Source organism: Rattus norvegicus, chromosome 5, assembly GCF_021556685.1.
Source record: "Rattus norvegicus strain SHRSP/BbbUtx chromosome 5, alternate assembly SHRSP_T2T, whole genome shotgun sequence".
NCBI lineage: Eukaryota > Metazoa > Chordata > Mammalia > Rodentia > Muridae > Rattus > Rattus norvegicus.
The window spans coordinates 135,676,201-135,688,336 of NC_141538.1; the positions used below are offsets into that span (position 1 = coordinate 135,676,201).

General features: G+C 41.6%; 1 protein-coding gene and 1 long non-coding RNA gene across 9 annotated transcripts in view; one reads left to right on the top strand and one right to left on the bottom strand.

Annotated features, from left to right (window-relative positions):
- LOC148005993 (uncharacterized) overlaps nt 1-12,136 on the bottom strand; it is a 1,435,680-nt gene that overhangs the window by 195,449 nt on the left and 1,228,095 nt on the right. The window lies entirely within an intron of this gene.
- Pik3r3 (phosphoinositide-3-kinase regulatory subunit 3) overlaps nt 1-12,136 on the top strand; it is a 122,764-nt gene that overhangs the window by 103,564 nt on the left and 7,064 nt on the right. For all 8 annotated transcript variants that reach the window (XM_087550901.1, NM_001429916.1, NM_001429917.1 and 5 more), the window contains 3 exon segments: nt 5,724-5,900; nt 8,962-9,036; nt 9,386-9,556. In XM_087550901.1, the coding sequence (XP_087407027.1) occupies nt 5,724-5,900; nt 8,962-9,036; nt 9,386-9,556 (423 nt within the window).

Below are 12,136 nucleotides of genomic sequence, written 5' to 3' on the forward strand. Positions count from 1 at the left end.
AGGTGTTTCTCAGCCATTCGGCATTCCTCAGCTGTGAATTCTTTGTTTAGCTCTGAACCCCATTTTTTAATAGGGTTATTTGTTTCCCTGCGGTCTAACTTCTTGAGTTCTTTGTATATTTTGGAAATAAGGCCTCTATCTGTTGTAGGATTGGTAAAGATCTTTTCCCAATCTGTTGGTTGCCGTTTTGTCCTAACCACAGTGTCCTTTGCCTTACAGAAGCTTTGCAGTTTTATGAGATCCCATTTGTCGATTCTTGATCTTAGAGCATAAGCCATTGGTGTTTTGTTCAGGAAATTTTTTCCAGTGCCCATGTGTTCCAGATGCTTCCCTAGTTTTTCTTCTATTAGTTTGAGTGTGTCTGGTTTGATGTGGAGGTCCTTGATCCACTTGGACTTAAGCTTTGTACAGGGTGATAAGGATGGATCGATCTGCATTCTTCTACATGTTGCCCTCCAGTTGAACCAGCACCATTTGCTGAAAATACTATCTTTTTTCCATTGGATGGTTTTGGCTCCTTTGTCAAAAATCAAGTGACCATAGGTGTGTGGGTTCATTTCTGGGTCTTCAATTCTATTCCATTGGTCTATCTGTCTGTCTCTGTACCAATACCATGCAGTTTTTATCACTATTGCTCTGTAATACTGCTTGAGTTCAGGGATAGTGATTCCCCCTGAAGTCCTTTTATTGTTGAGGATAGCTTTAGCTATCCTAGGTTTTTTGTTATTCCAGATGAATTTGCAAATTGTTCTGTCTAACTCTTTGAAGAATTGGATTGGTATTTTGATGGGGATTGCATTGAATCTGTAGATTGCTTTTGGTAAAATGGCCATTTTTACCATATTAATCCTGCCAATCCATGAGCATGGGAGATCTTTCCATCTTCTGAGGTCTTCTTCAATTTCTTTCCTCAGTGTCTTGAAGTTCTTATTGTACAGATCTTTTACTTGCTTGGTTAAAGTCACACCGAGGTACTTTATATTATTTGGGTCTATTATGAAGGGTGTCGTTTCCCTAATTTCTTTCTCGGCTTGTTTCTCTTTTGTATAGAGGAAGGCAACTGATTTATTTGAGTTAATTTTATACCCAGCCACTTTGCTGAAGTTGTTTATCAGCTTTAGTAGTTCTCTGGTGGAACTTTTGGGATCACTTAAATATACTATCATGTCATCTGCAAATAGTGATATTTTGACCTCTTCTTTTCCGATCTGTATCCCTTTGATCTCCTTTTGTTGTCTGATTGCTCTGGCTAGAACTTCAAGAACTATATTGAATAAGTAGGGAGAGAGTGGGCAGCCTTGTCTAGTCCCTGATTTTAGTGGGATTGCTTCAAGTTTCTCTCCATTTAGTTTAATGTTAGCAACTGGTTTGCTGTATATGGCTTTTACTATGTTTAGGTATGGGCCTTGAATTCCTATTCTTTCCAGGACTTTTATCATGAAGGGGTGTTGAATTTTGTCAAATGCTTTCTCAGCATCTAATGAAATGATCATGTGGTTCTGTTCTTTCAGTTTGTTTATATAATGGATCACGTTGATGGTTTTCCGTATATTAAACCATCCCTGCATGCCTGGGATGAAGCCTACTTGATCATGGTGGATGATTGTTTTGATGTGCTCTTGAATTCGGTTTGCCAGAATTTTATTGAGTATTTTTGCGTCGATATTCATAAGGGAAATTGGTCTGAAGTTCTCTTTCTTTGTTGTGTCTTTGTGTGGTTTAGGTATAAGAGTAATTGTGGCTTCGTAGAAGGAATTCGGTAGGGCTCCATCTGTTTCAATTTTGTGGAATAGTTTGGATAATATTGGTATGAGGTCTTCTATGAAGGTTTGATAGAATTCTGCACTAAACCCGTCTGGACCTGGGCTCTTTTTGGTTGGGAGACCTTTAATGACTGCTTCTATTTCCTTAGGAGTTATGGGGTTGTTTAACTGGTTTATCTGTTCCTGATTTAACTTCGATACCTGGTATCTGTCTAGGAAATTGTCCATTTCCTGAAGATTTTCAAATTTTGTTGAATATAGGTTTTTATAGTAAGATCTGATGATTTTTTGAATTTCCTCCGAATCTGTAGTTATGTCTCCCTTTTCATTTCTGATTTTGTTAATTTGGACACACTCTCTGTGTCCTCTCGTTAGTCTGGCTAAGGGTTTATCTATCTTGTTGATTTTCTCAAAGAACCAACTTTTGGTTCTGTTGATTCTTTCTATGGTCCTTTTTGTTTCTACTTGGTTGATTTCAGCTCTGAGTTTGATTATTTCCTGCCTTCTACTCCTCCTGGGTGTATTTGCTTCTTTTTGTTCTAGAGCTTTTAGGTGTGCTGTCAAGCTGCTGACATATGCTCTTTCCTGTTTCTTTCTGCAGGCACTCAGCGCTATGAGTTTTCCTCTTAGCACAGCTTTCATTGTGTCCCATAAGTTTGAGTATGTTGTATCTTCATTTTCATTAAATTCTAAAAAGTTTTTAATTTCTTTCTTTATTTCTTCCTTGACCAGGTTATCATTGAGTAGAGCATTGTTCAATTTCCACGTATATGTGGGCATTCTTCCCTTATTGTTATTGAAGACCAGTTTTAGGCCGTGGTGGTCCGATAGCACGCATGGGATTATTTCTATCTTTCTGTACCTGTTGAGGCCCGTTTTTTGACCAATTATATGGTCAATTTTGGAGAAAGTACCATGAGGAGCTGAGAAGAAGGTATATCCTTTTGCTTTAGGATAGAATGTTCTATAAATATCCGTTAAGTCCATTTGGCTCATGACTTCTCTTAGTCTGTCGACATCACTGTTTAATTTCTGTTTCCATGATCTGTCCATTGATGAGAGTGGGGTGTTGAAATCTTCCACTATTATTGTGTGAGGTGCAATGTGTGTTTTGAGCTTTAGTAAGGTTTCTTTTACATATGTAGGTGCCCTTGTATTTGGGGCATAGATATTTAGGATTGAGAGTTCATCTTGGTTGATTTTTCCTTTGATGAATATGAAGTGTCCTTCCTTATCTTTTTTGATGACTTTTAGTTGGAAATTGATTTTATTTGATATTAGAATGGCTACTCCAGCTTGCTTCTTCTGACCATTTGCTTGGAAAGTTGTTTTCCAGCCTTTCACTCTGAGGTAGTGTCTGTCTTTGTCTCTGAGGTGTGTTTCCTGTAGGCAGCAGAATGCAGGGTCCTCGTTGCGTATCCAGTTTGTTAATCTATGTCTTTTTATTGGGGAGTTGAGGCCATTGATATTGAGAGATATTAAGGAATAGTGATTATTGCTTCCCGTTATATTCATATTTGATGTGAGGTTATGTTTGTGTGCTTTCATTCTCTTTGTTTTGTTGCCAAGACGATTAGTTTCTTGCTTCTTCTAGGGTATAGCTTGCCTCCTTATGTTGGGCTTTACCATTTATTATCCTTTGTAGTGCTGGATTTGTAGAAAGATATTGTGTAAATTTGGTTTTGTCATGGAATATCTTGGTTTCTCCATCAATGTTAATTGAGAGTTTTGCTGGATACAGTAATCTGGGCTGGCATTTGTGTTCTCTTAGGGTCTGTATAACATCAGTCCAGGATCTTCTGGCCTTCATAGTTTCTGGCGAGAAGTCTGGTGTGATTCTGATAGGTCTCCCTTTATATGTTACTTGACCTTTTTCCCTTACTGCTTTTAATATTCTTTCTTTATTTTGTGCGTTTGGTGTTTTGACAATTATGTGACGGGAGGTGTTTCTTTTCTGGTCCAATCTATTTGGAGTTCTGTAGGCTTCCTGTATGTCTATGGGTATCTCTTTTTTTAGGTTAGGGAAGTTTTCTTCTATGATTTTGTTGAAGATATTTACTGGTCCTTTGAGCTGGGAGTCTTCACTCTCTTCTATACCTATTATCCTTAGGTTTGATCTTCTCATTGAGTCCTGGATTTCCTGTATGTTTTGGACCAGTAGCTTTTTCCGCTTTACATTATCTTTGACAGTTGAGTCAATGATTTCTATGGAATCTTCTGCTCCTGAGATTCTCTCTTCCATCTCTTGTATTCTGTTGGTGAAGCTTGTATCTACAGCTCCTTGTCTCTTCTTTTGGTTTTCTATATCCAGGGTTGTTTCCATGTGTTCTTTCTTGATTGCTTCTATTTCCATTTTTAATTCCTTCAACTGTTTGATTGTGTTTTCCTGGAATTCTTTCAGGGATTTTTGCGATTCCTCTCTGTAGGCTTTTACTTGTTTATTAATGTTTTCCTGTGCTTCCCTAAGTGTGTTCAGGTCTTTCCTGAAGTCCTCCAGCATCATGATCAAATATGATTTTGAAACTAGATCTTGCTTTTCTGGTGTGTTTGGATATTCCATGTTTGTTTTGGTGGGAGAATTGGGCTCCGATGATGGCATGTAGTCTTGGTTTCTGTTGCTTGGGTTCCTGCGCTTGCCTCTCGCCATCAGATTATCTCTAGTGTTACTTTGTTCTGCTATTTCTGACAGTGGCTAGACTGTCCTATAAGCCTGTGTGTCAGGAGTGCTGTAGACCTGTTTTCCTCTCTTTCAGTCAGTTATGGGGACAGAGTGTTCTGCTTTAGGGCGTGTAGTTTTTCCTCTCTACAGGTCTTCAGCTGTTCCTGTGGGCCTGTGTCTTGAGTTCACCAGGCAGCTTTCTTGCAGCAGAAAATTTGGCCTTACCTGTGGTCCCGAGGCTCAGGTTTGCTCGTGGGGTGCTGCCCAGGGGCTCTCTGCAGCGGCAGCAACCAGGAAGACCTGTGCCGCCCCTTCCGGGAGCTTCAGTGCACCAGGGTTCCAGATGGTCTTTGGCTTTTTCCTCTGGCGTCCGAGATGTGTGTGCAGGGAGCAGTCTCTTCTGGTTTCCCAGGCCTGTCTGCCTCTCTGAAGGTTTAGCTCTCCCTCCCACGGGATTTGGGTGCAGAGAACTGTTTATCCGGTCTGTTTCCTTCAGGGTCCGGCGGTGTCTGTGGCAGGGGTCCTGCCGCTCCTGGGCCCTCCCCCACGGGAGCCCAGAGGCCTTATACAGTTTCCTCTTGGGCCAGGGATGTGGGCAGGGGTGAGCAGTGTTGGTGGTCTCTTCCGCTCTGCAGCCTCAGGAGTGCCCACCTGACCAGGCGGTTGGGTCTCTCTCTCACCGGGTCTGGGAGCAGAGAGCTGCTCTAGACTGTTCTTTATTAACACATTTCTGTCTTGTTTGTTTTTACCCCGTCAAGTTGCAAATGTTATATGGAACTGCTGGCTATTCATACTAATGGTACCAAATGCCATCTCGTCTATGTGTTTTATTTCTGTAAAGTCTTAATTCTCACCCATCTGTAGGCCTTAGGTTAGACATAACCTTTTATGGGAAGTCTTCCTCAATACCTCATACTGCTTAGCAGTGTTTGTCAGTGTTCCCACAGTGTTTGGTCCTGATCCCAATATAACATGCCCACTGAATTGCAAACTCACTCAGAGACACATGGCTTATTTTCCCCTGATACAGCCCCAGGACTTGGACTACCGTAATCATGCTCCTACAGTCCTGGCTGGGAATAATGGCATGCATCCATCTGTATAGTCTCAGCTGTTCTAGAGGCTGAGGCAAGAGGATTGCTTGAGCCGCAGAATTCAAGACCAGCCTGTATAGCACAGTGAGGCCTGTGTAAAGCAGTCACAAACAAACAAGCCCCACAAGGTGTTAGGACCTGTCTGTGCTTTATGATCTTCCTGCCTCTGTCGATGTTTTAGACTTAATGTGTCATGTATTTTCACAGGATTATGATGAATTACGATAAATTGAAATCCCGTCTGGGTGAGATTCACGATAGCAAAGTGCGTCTTGAGCAGGACTTGAAGAAACAAGCTTTGGACAACCGGGAAATAGATAAAAAAATGAATAGCATCAAGCCTGACCTGATCCAGCTGCGTAAGATCCGAGACCAGCACCTCGTGTGAGTAGTCTGGGGCTGAATGCTGAGGGAGGACACACCAGTAATAGTTCATTACTGGGACTAGAAATATCATCAATGGGAGGAGAATTTGGAAACTAGAAGGTAATATGTAAGGATTTAGGAATGGGCCCTTTAGTAGTTAGAGAACCCAGAATGGCATAAATAGAACAGGCAGTTCCTTAACGGAGTTTCATGCTTAAGAAATGATACATGTCTGTGGTCCCAGTGCCCAGGAGGAGTTCAAGGCCAGCTTCAACTACATAGCAAGTTTGAGGCCAGCCTGGACTACACAAAACACTGTTTTAAAGAGATGGAGAGAGAGAGAGGGAGAGAGAGAGAGAGAGAGAGAGAGAGAGAGAGAGAGAGAGAGAGACAGAGAGAGAGAGAGAGACAGAGACAGAGAGACAGAGAGAGAGAGAGAGAGACAGAGACAGAGAGAGACAGAGACAGAGACAGAGAGAGAGAGAGACGGGGGGGGGGGTGCTGGCAAGATGGTTCAGCAAGTAAAGACCACCAAGCTTGATAACCTGACTTCAGGCAACCTACATGGTAGAAAAAAACCAACCTCTGTAAATTGTTCTTTGACTTGTAAGTGGAATTAATCATTCTATTTAGCCTTTGTAAAGGACACACAGTGTGGGTATTTTATTTATAAGCCATAATCCTGGATTGGGCAGTTTAGAGCTATTGTAATTTATCTCCTAGCCATTGTCCCTTGTTACTTGCTGTTTGTCCTGGCCATGTGCTTATGGTCCATCTCCTCTCATGGTGGCCTCCTCCGTTCTTGGTGTCATTTCTTCTTTTTCCCTTCTTTCTACCTGCAACCTTCCACTCGATCCTCAAACCCCACCTTTCTCTCTCTACTGCCCAATCACAGGCTCTCGCTGTCTAGCGACAGTTAAACTGGGAAGCAAGGTTTCCATAGCATCACTTGGTGTACATGAAGGATCTGTTCACTGGTGTAACCGGGTCTTGAGAGCCAGTGTTTAGCATTATAATACAAGCAATATCACACCAACCCACTACTCTGACCTTTATTTAGGGCCATGCCTCTTCTCCCAAATGTAAAAATGTATGCCTACAAAAAATGAAATTTTGTGTTTAAATAAAAAATTGTGTGTTTAGTAGGTACTCGAGATCCTTTGAGTAGTGAAAAACAATGGTTTGACATTTTTTCCTTGTTTTCATGTGTATGTATTTTGTCTTCATGGTATGGGTGCTGGAATGGAACCTGGGCAGCCTGTGCTTTGAGCTGCTCTCTCTGCAGTTCCCTAACCGATTCTTTTTCTCCCTTTTTAAAAGATTTATTCATTCTGTGCGTGAGTTTTGCCTGCATTTGTGTTGTACACCAAGAGCATTGTGGTGCTCTTGGACAGTAGTCCTGGTAACGAGGGCTCTATCCTGCCTCTTTTTTAATAGTGATATATTGGGATTAAGATTTCAACATGTAAACTTTAGGAGGATACAGACCATTTATGATGTAGCATGGTCCAGACATCGAACCTTGAGAATTCTGTTTATAGTTTGAGTAGAATTTAAGTTTCTTTTTTTAAATATTTATTTATTATGTATACATCATACAGCTTTCTGTCTGCATGTGTGCCTGCAGGCCAGAAGATAACCCCAGATCTCATTATAGATGATTGTGAGCCACCATGTGGTTGCTGGGAATTGAACTCAGGACCTTTGGAAGAGCAGTCAGTGCTCTTAACTGCTGAGCCATCTCTCCAGCCCTTGAGTAGAATTTAGATCATTGCTGACATGGTGACATATATTTGTGATCCCAACACTTTAGAGGTAGAGATAGGAACATCCAGCAGTCTAAGCCCTGCTCCAGTCACTAGCATGGACAAGCTGAGACCCTATCTTAAAAGGGGGGGGGGAGGTTAAAAGAGATGCTTAATGGACAAAGGCACCCACTTCTGAGCATGGTAACCGGAGTCTGACCCCCAGGACCCATATGGTGGAAAGAAAGAACCAGCTTCTCAGTTACATTTATAAACACACAGTAAATACAGTCCACTAGAGACTAAAAACAAATTCTACAGTTGGGATGATCATGACTAAGTCACATTCTATCTCTTTTCCAGTTTCACTAATTGTCAGAAACAAAACCCATGTTAACTGAAGGGAGAGTCCTCACAGATCAGTCTCTTTAAACAGCCAGAGGTGATGCCAGGCCATGTAATGTCCTCGGGGTTAGTGACAGACATTAGGATGAACCCAGGGTTGTAAAGATTTTCTTAACAGCAAATATTTACTGTGCAATGATTATCTATATGCTGGCACTGTTTAAGACATTGGCAATATGGCCATAAGCAAAAGAGAAATCTCTTCAATATAGTTTAGTGGGTGTGGGGCAAGCACAAACAGTAAAAGTATAAAATAATGAACTTCTCCAGGGGTTCTGAAGATGGTGAAATGGGAAAGAGCAGGCTTTAGTTGAAGCAGTTTGGGCAGAGATGTTTGAGGTGATGTTTCCAATACTAGTGAGTATTAAAGAAAGAAGCCTGGGCTGCTGGTAAGCAAGTGTATTTTTAAAAAGATTTATTTTTATTATTTTAAAATCATATATATGAATGCAGATGACTTCAGGTGGACGTGGAGGCCAGAGTGGATCCCCCTGGAGATGGGTTGTAAGTGTGAGCCACCATTTGGGTGCTGGGAACTGAACTAAGAGAGCAGTGTATGCTCTCAAGCACTAAGCTGTCTCTCCAGCCCCAGGAAGTGTTTTATACCCCACTCTCATATCCCTGTTTCAGACCACGGGTTTCCACTGTGTGCGGAAGCAAGCATGCGTGTGCCTCAAGAAAAGAAAAGAAAGAAAATAAGATTACACACCCAATTTCAAGAACTCTTCTGTTTCTTTTTTTTTTTTTTTTGCAGGGAAATTGTGGTATTAGTTGAGGGAAAAGTAATTGAGAGACTAATTTAGGGGAAACTCTGGCCACTCTTCTAGAGACTAGAAGTCAGAGGTTCCTGGTCTGTTAAAGCTTAGCTGGTTTCAGTATACTGACTTTGCCCCGGCATTTCAGTTCTGATGGGTCTTCCCTCTCCGCAGATGGCTCAATCACAGGGGAGTGAGGCAGAGGCGCCTGAACGCCTGGCTGGGGATCAAGAGTGAGGACACAGATGGGTAAGTCCCTCAGGGAGGTCCTCCCATTGTGCATGTGGGAGGGAAGTGGGCTCTCAGGCTCTCTAGCAGAATCGAGGCCTTTGCACCTCTTTTGAACTAGTAGCCTGAAGAATGCAGTGTACACACTTGAGTGTAGAAATGACCCACGTGAAACCCGGATGCATACAGTGCCATTCAAATGTCCTAGCTTACTGAACGAGTTCTATAGGTTTCGTACCATAGTAAATAGGAAAGTTGTTTAAAACTGAACATTCACCTAATTTTATAAAGATCGAAAACAACATTTTATTAGCTTTTAGATATAAGAAAACTGATTGCTAGAATAACTTTTCGAATATTTAACTTTTAGAGGCTATTTTATCAATGAGGACGATGAGAGCCTGCCGCATTATGATGAGAAGACCTGGTTTGTGGAGGATGTGAACCGAGTACAGGCAGAGGACCTGCTTTATGGGAAGCCAGACGGTGCATTCTTAATTCGTGAGAGTAGCAAGAAAGGATGTTACGCTTGTTCTGTGGTGTAAGTCTTCTCTGGGGACACGACCTTTTCAAATCTGCATTAATTAATGAAAGTCATTGTCATAAAATCGAGATGGGATTGGAGTATGGTGATAAAGTATGGGTCATCATTAAGTTATATAATTTATCAGATGGTTTTAGGGTGGAATGGGTGTGGTATGTATGGCCTTGCTGCTTACTTGCTGTGTAACATAGGTACATTACTTACCTGTCCCTTGTCTAATACTTGCTCTGAGGAAAGTGTCCCTACTAAAGTTCTTAGGAAGTAAAGAAAGATGACCAAGTGATGCTGTCACACAGTTGCCTCAGACAATTATGGCTGTTCTCTCTCTCACACAGAATATAAGTGTAAATAGAAACAACATAAAAGCAAGAAGATGGACAGCCAAGGCTATATAGTGAAACCCTGTCACTACTGGGGAGAAGCAAGAGGAAGAGATGGTAGCCAGGGGAATATAATATGATTGCGGTACGATGACAGATACGCCTCAGAAGTCACCCTGGGGCCCCGAGGTAGCTCAGCAGGTAAAGGTACTTGCTACCCAGCTTGATGACCGGAAGACTCACATGGCAGAGGAGAAAACCAACCCCTTCAAGTTGTTTTCACATGCACACCATGCACACATAATATGTGTGTCTCAACATAAAGAATTAAATGTAATTTAAGAACCTTTAAAGTGTCACATGAAAACCTGTTACTTTGTATTGTACCTTAAAAAAAAAAAAAAAAGGAGGGCCACATGGAAAGGGACGCAGAGAGCCACGAGATTACACTCAGAGGCAGAAGTTCTCACCCTTAGCTCCTAGGCTTCATTCCTACAGTATGTAAGATAATTAGAGGCACTGTGAAGTAGCTCTCAGGGGTAGGCTTTTCCAGTGTGGCAATGCTCATAGAAAAAGAGTTAGAGGTTTATGGAAGAGGTCTTAGAACTGGATCCTAAGGCCTGAATGCCATCAATGGAAGGAAATGAAGGCAGAGCTGAGAAGTACAATGTTTTGCTGTATTGCGGCCATCTACAGGAGGGTGACACACAGCATCCCACTTTTGTTTGATTTACTCTGCGTAAGTTGTGAGAGTGAAGTGACAGATGGGACAGTGCGCCCTAGGTTTCACATCTTAGAAGAACAAGCAAAGGAGGCAGGAGCATGTCTCCTAGAGCTGATAAACACTTTCAGCAAAGTGGCTGGATACAATATGAACTCACAAAAATCAGTAGCTCTCCACAAACGACAGACAAGTGGACCGAGAAATCCGGGAGGCAACTTTCACCAGAGCCTCAAACAATATAAAATACTTGGGTAGCCCTAGCCAAGCAAGTGAGAGACTTGTATAATAAAAGTTTCATTCAAGTCATTTAAAAAAGAGATTGAAGAAGATATCAGAAGATCTCCCATACTGTGAATCAGTAAGATCCATAAATAGTCATTCTACCAAAAGCAACCTAGAGAGATTCCCGTCAAGATTCCACACAGTTCTTCACAAAGCCTGAAAGGACAGTTTTAGTTTCATGTGGAAACATGAGATGCCCAGGGAAGCTGAAATGAGGCAGAGCAGTAAGCCTATTCCTGCAGTACCACCTGCCTGGTTTAAAGCTGTGCCATATAAAAGGCTGTAGTAGTAAAAATCGCATGACATTGGCATAAACGCAGACATGTCCATCATTGGAATTGAATTGAAGACCGATATGTAAACCCCTGAAGTTTAAAATAAAAAATCCAGAAAGACAATACAAAAAATTGTCTTTAGCAAATATGCTAGTCAAACTGCATGGTTGCATGTAGAGGAATACAAATAAATTCAACTTTGTGCCCTGCCCCAAATTCACCTCCAAATGGATCAAAGGCCTCAACGTAAAAGCAATAACACACTGAAGCCGATGGGATTGAAGGTCATCAGCACGGGAAAGGACTTCTGACCAGAACACTGCTAGCACAGGCACCAAGATTAGCAATTAATGAATGGGACCTTATGAAACCGAGACGTTTCTACATGGCAAAGGACACCATCATTTGGACAAACCAACAGCCTAGAGAATGGGAAAAAGATTTTATCAACTCCACATCCTGTAGAAGGCTAATAGCCAAAGCATATAAAGAACTCAAAAAACTAGATATCCAGAAAACAACCCAATTTAAAAATGGGATATAGATCTAAATAAGAACTCTCTAAAGAGAAAACTCAAGTGGCTAAGAAACAAACAGATGTTCAACAACCCGAGTGTAGTCATCAGGGACATATAAATCCAAACCACGTTAAGATGTTGTCTCACACCTGTGCGAATGCTAAGGTCAGTAGCACAAGTGACAGCTCGCACTGGTGAGGAAGTGCAGTAAGGGGACACTGGTCCAATGCTGGTGTTGGTGCAGATTTGTACAACCACCATGAAATCAGTAAGATGGGAATTGATCTTTCTCAAGATCTAGCTGTAAGCCACTCTTGGGCATAGATCCAAAGGTCCATAGATTCATCCTAACATAGAGACACTTGCTCAACCATGTTCTTTGCTGTTTGTTTGTTTGTTTTTTAAAGATTTATTTATTTTATGTATATTACTACACTGTCACTGTCTTCAGACCAGAG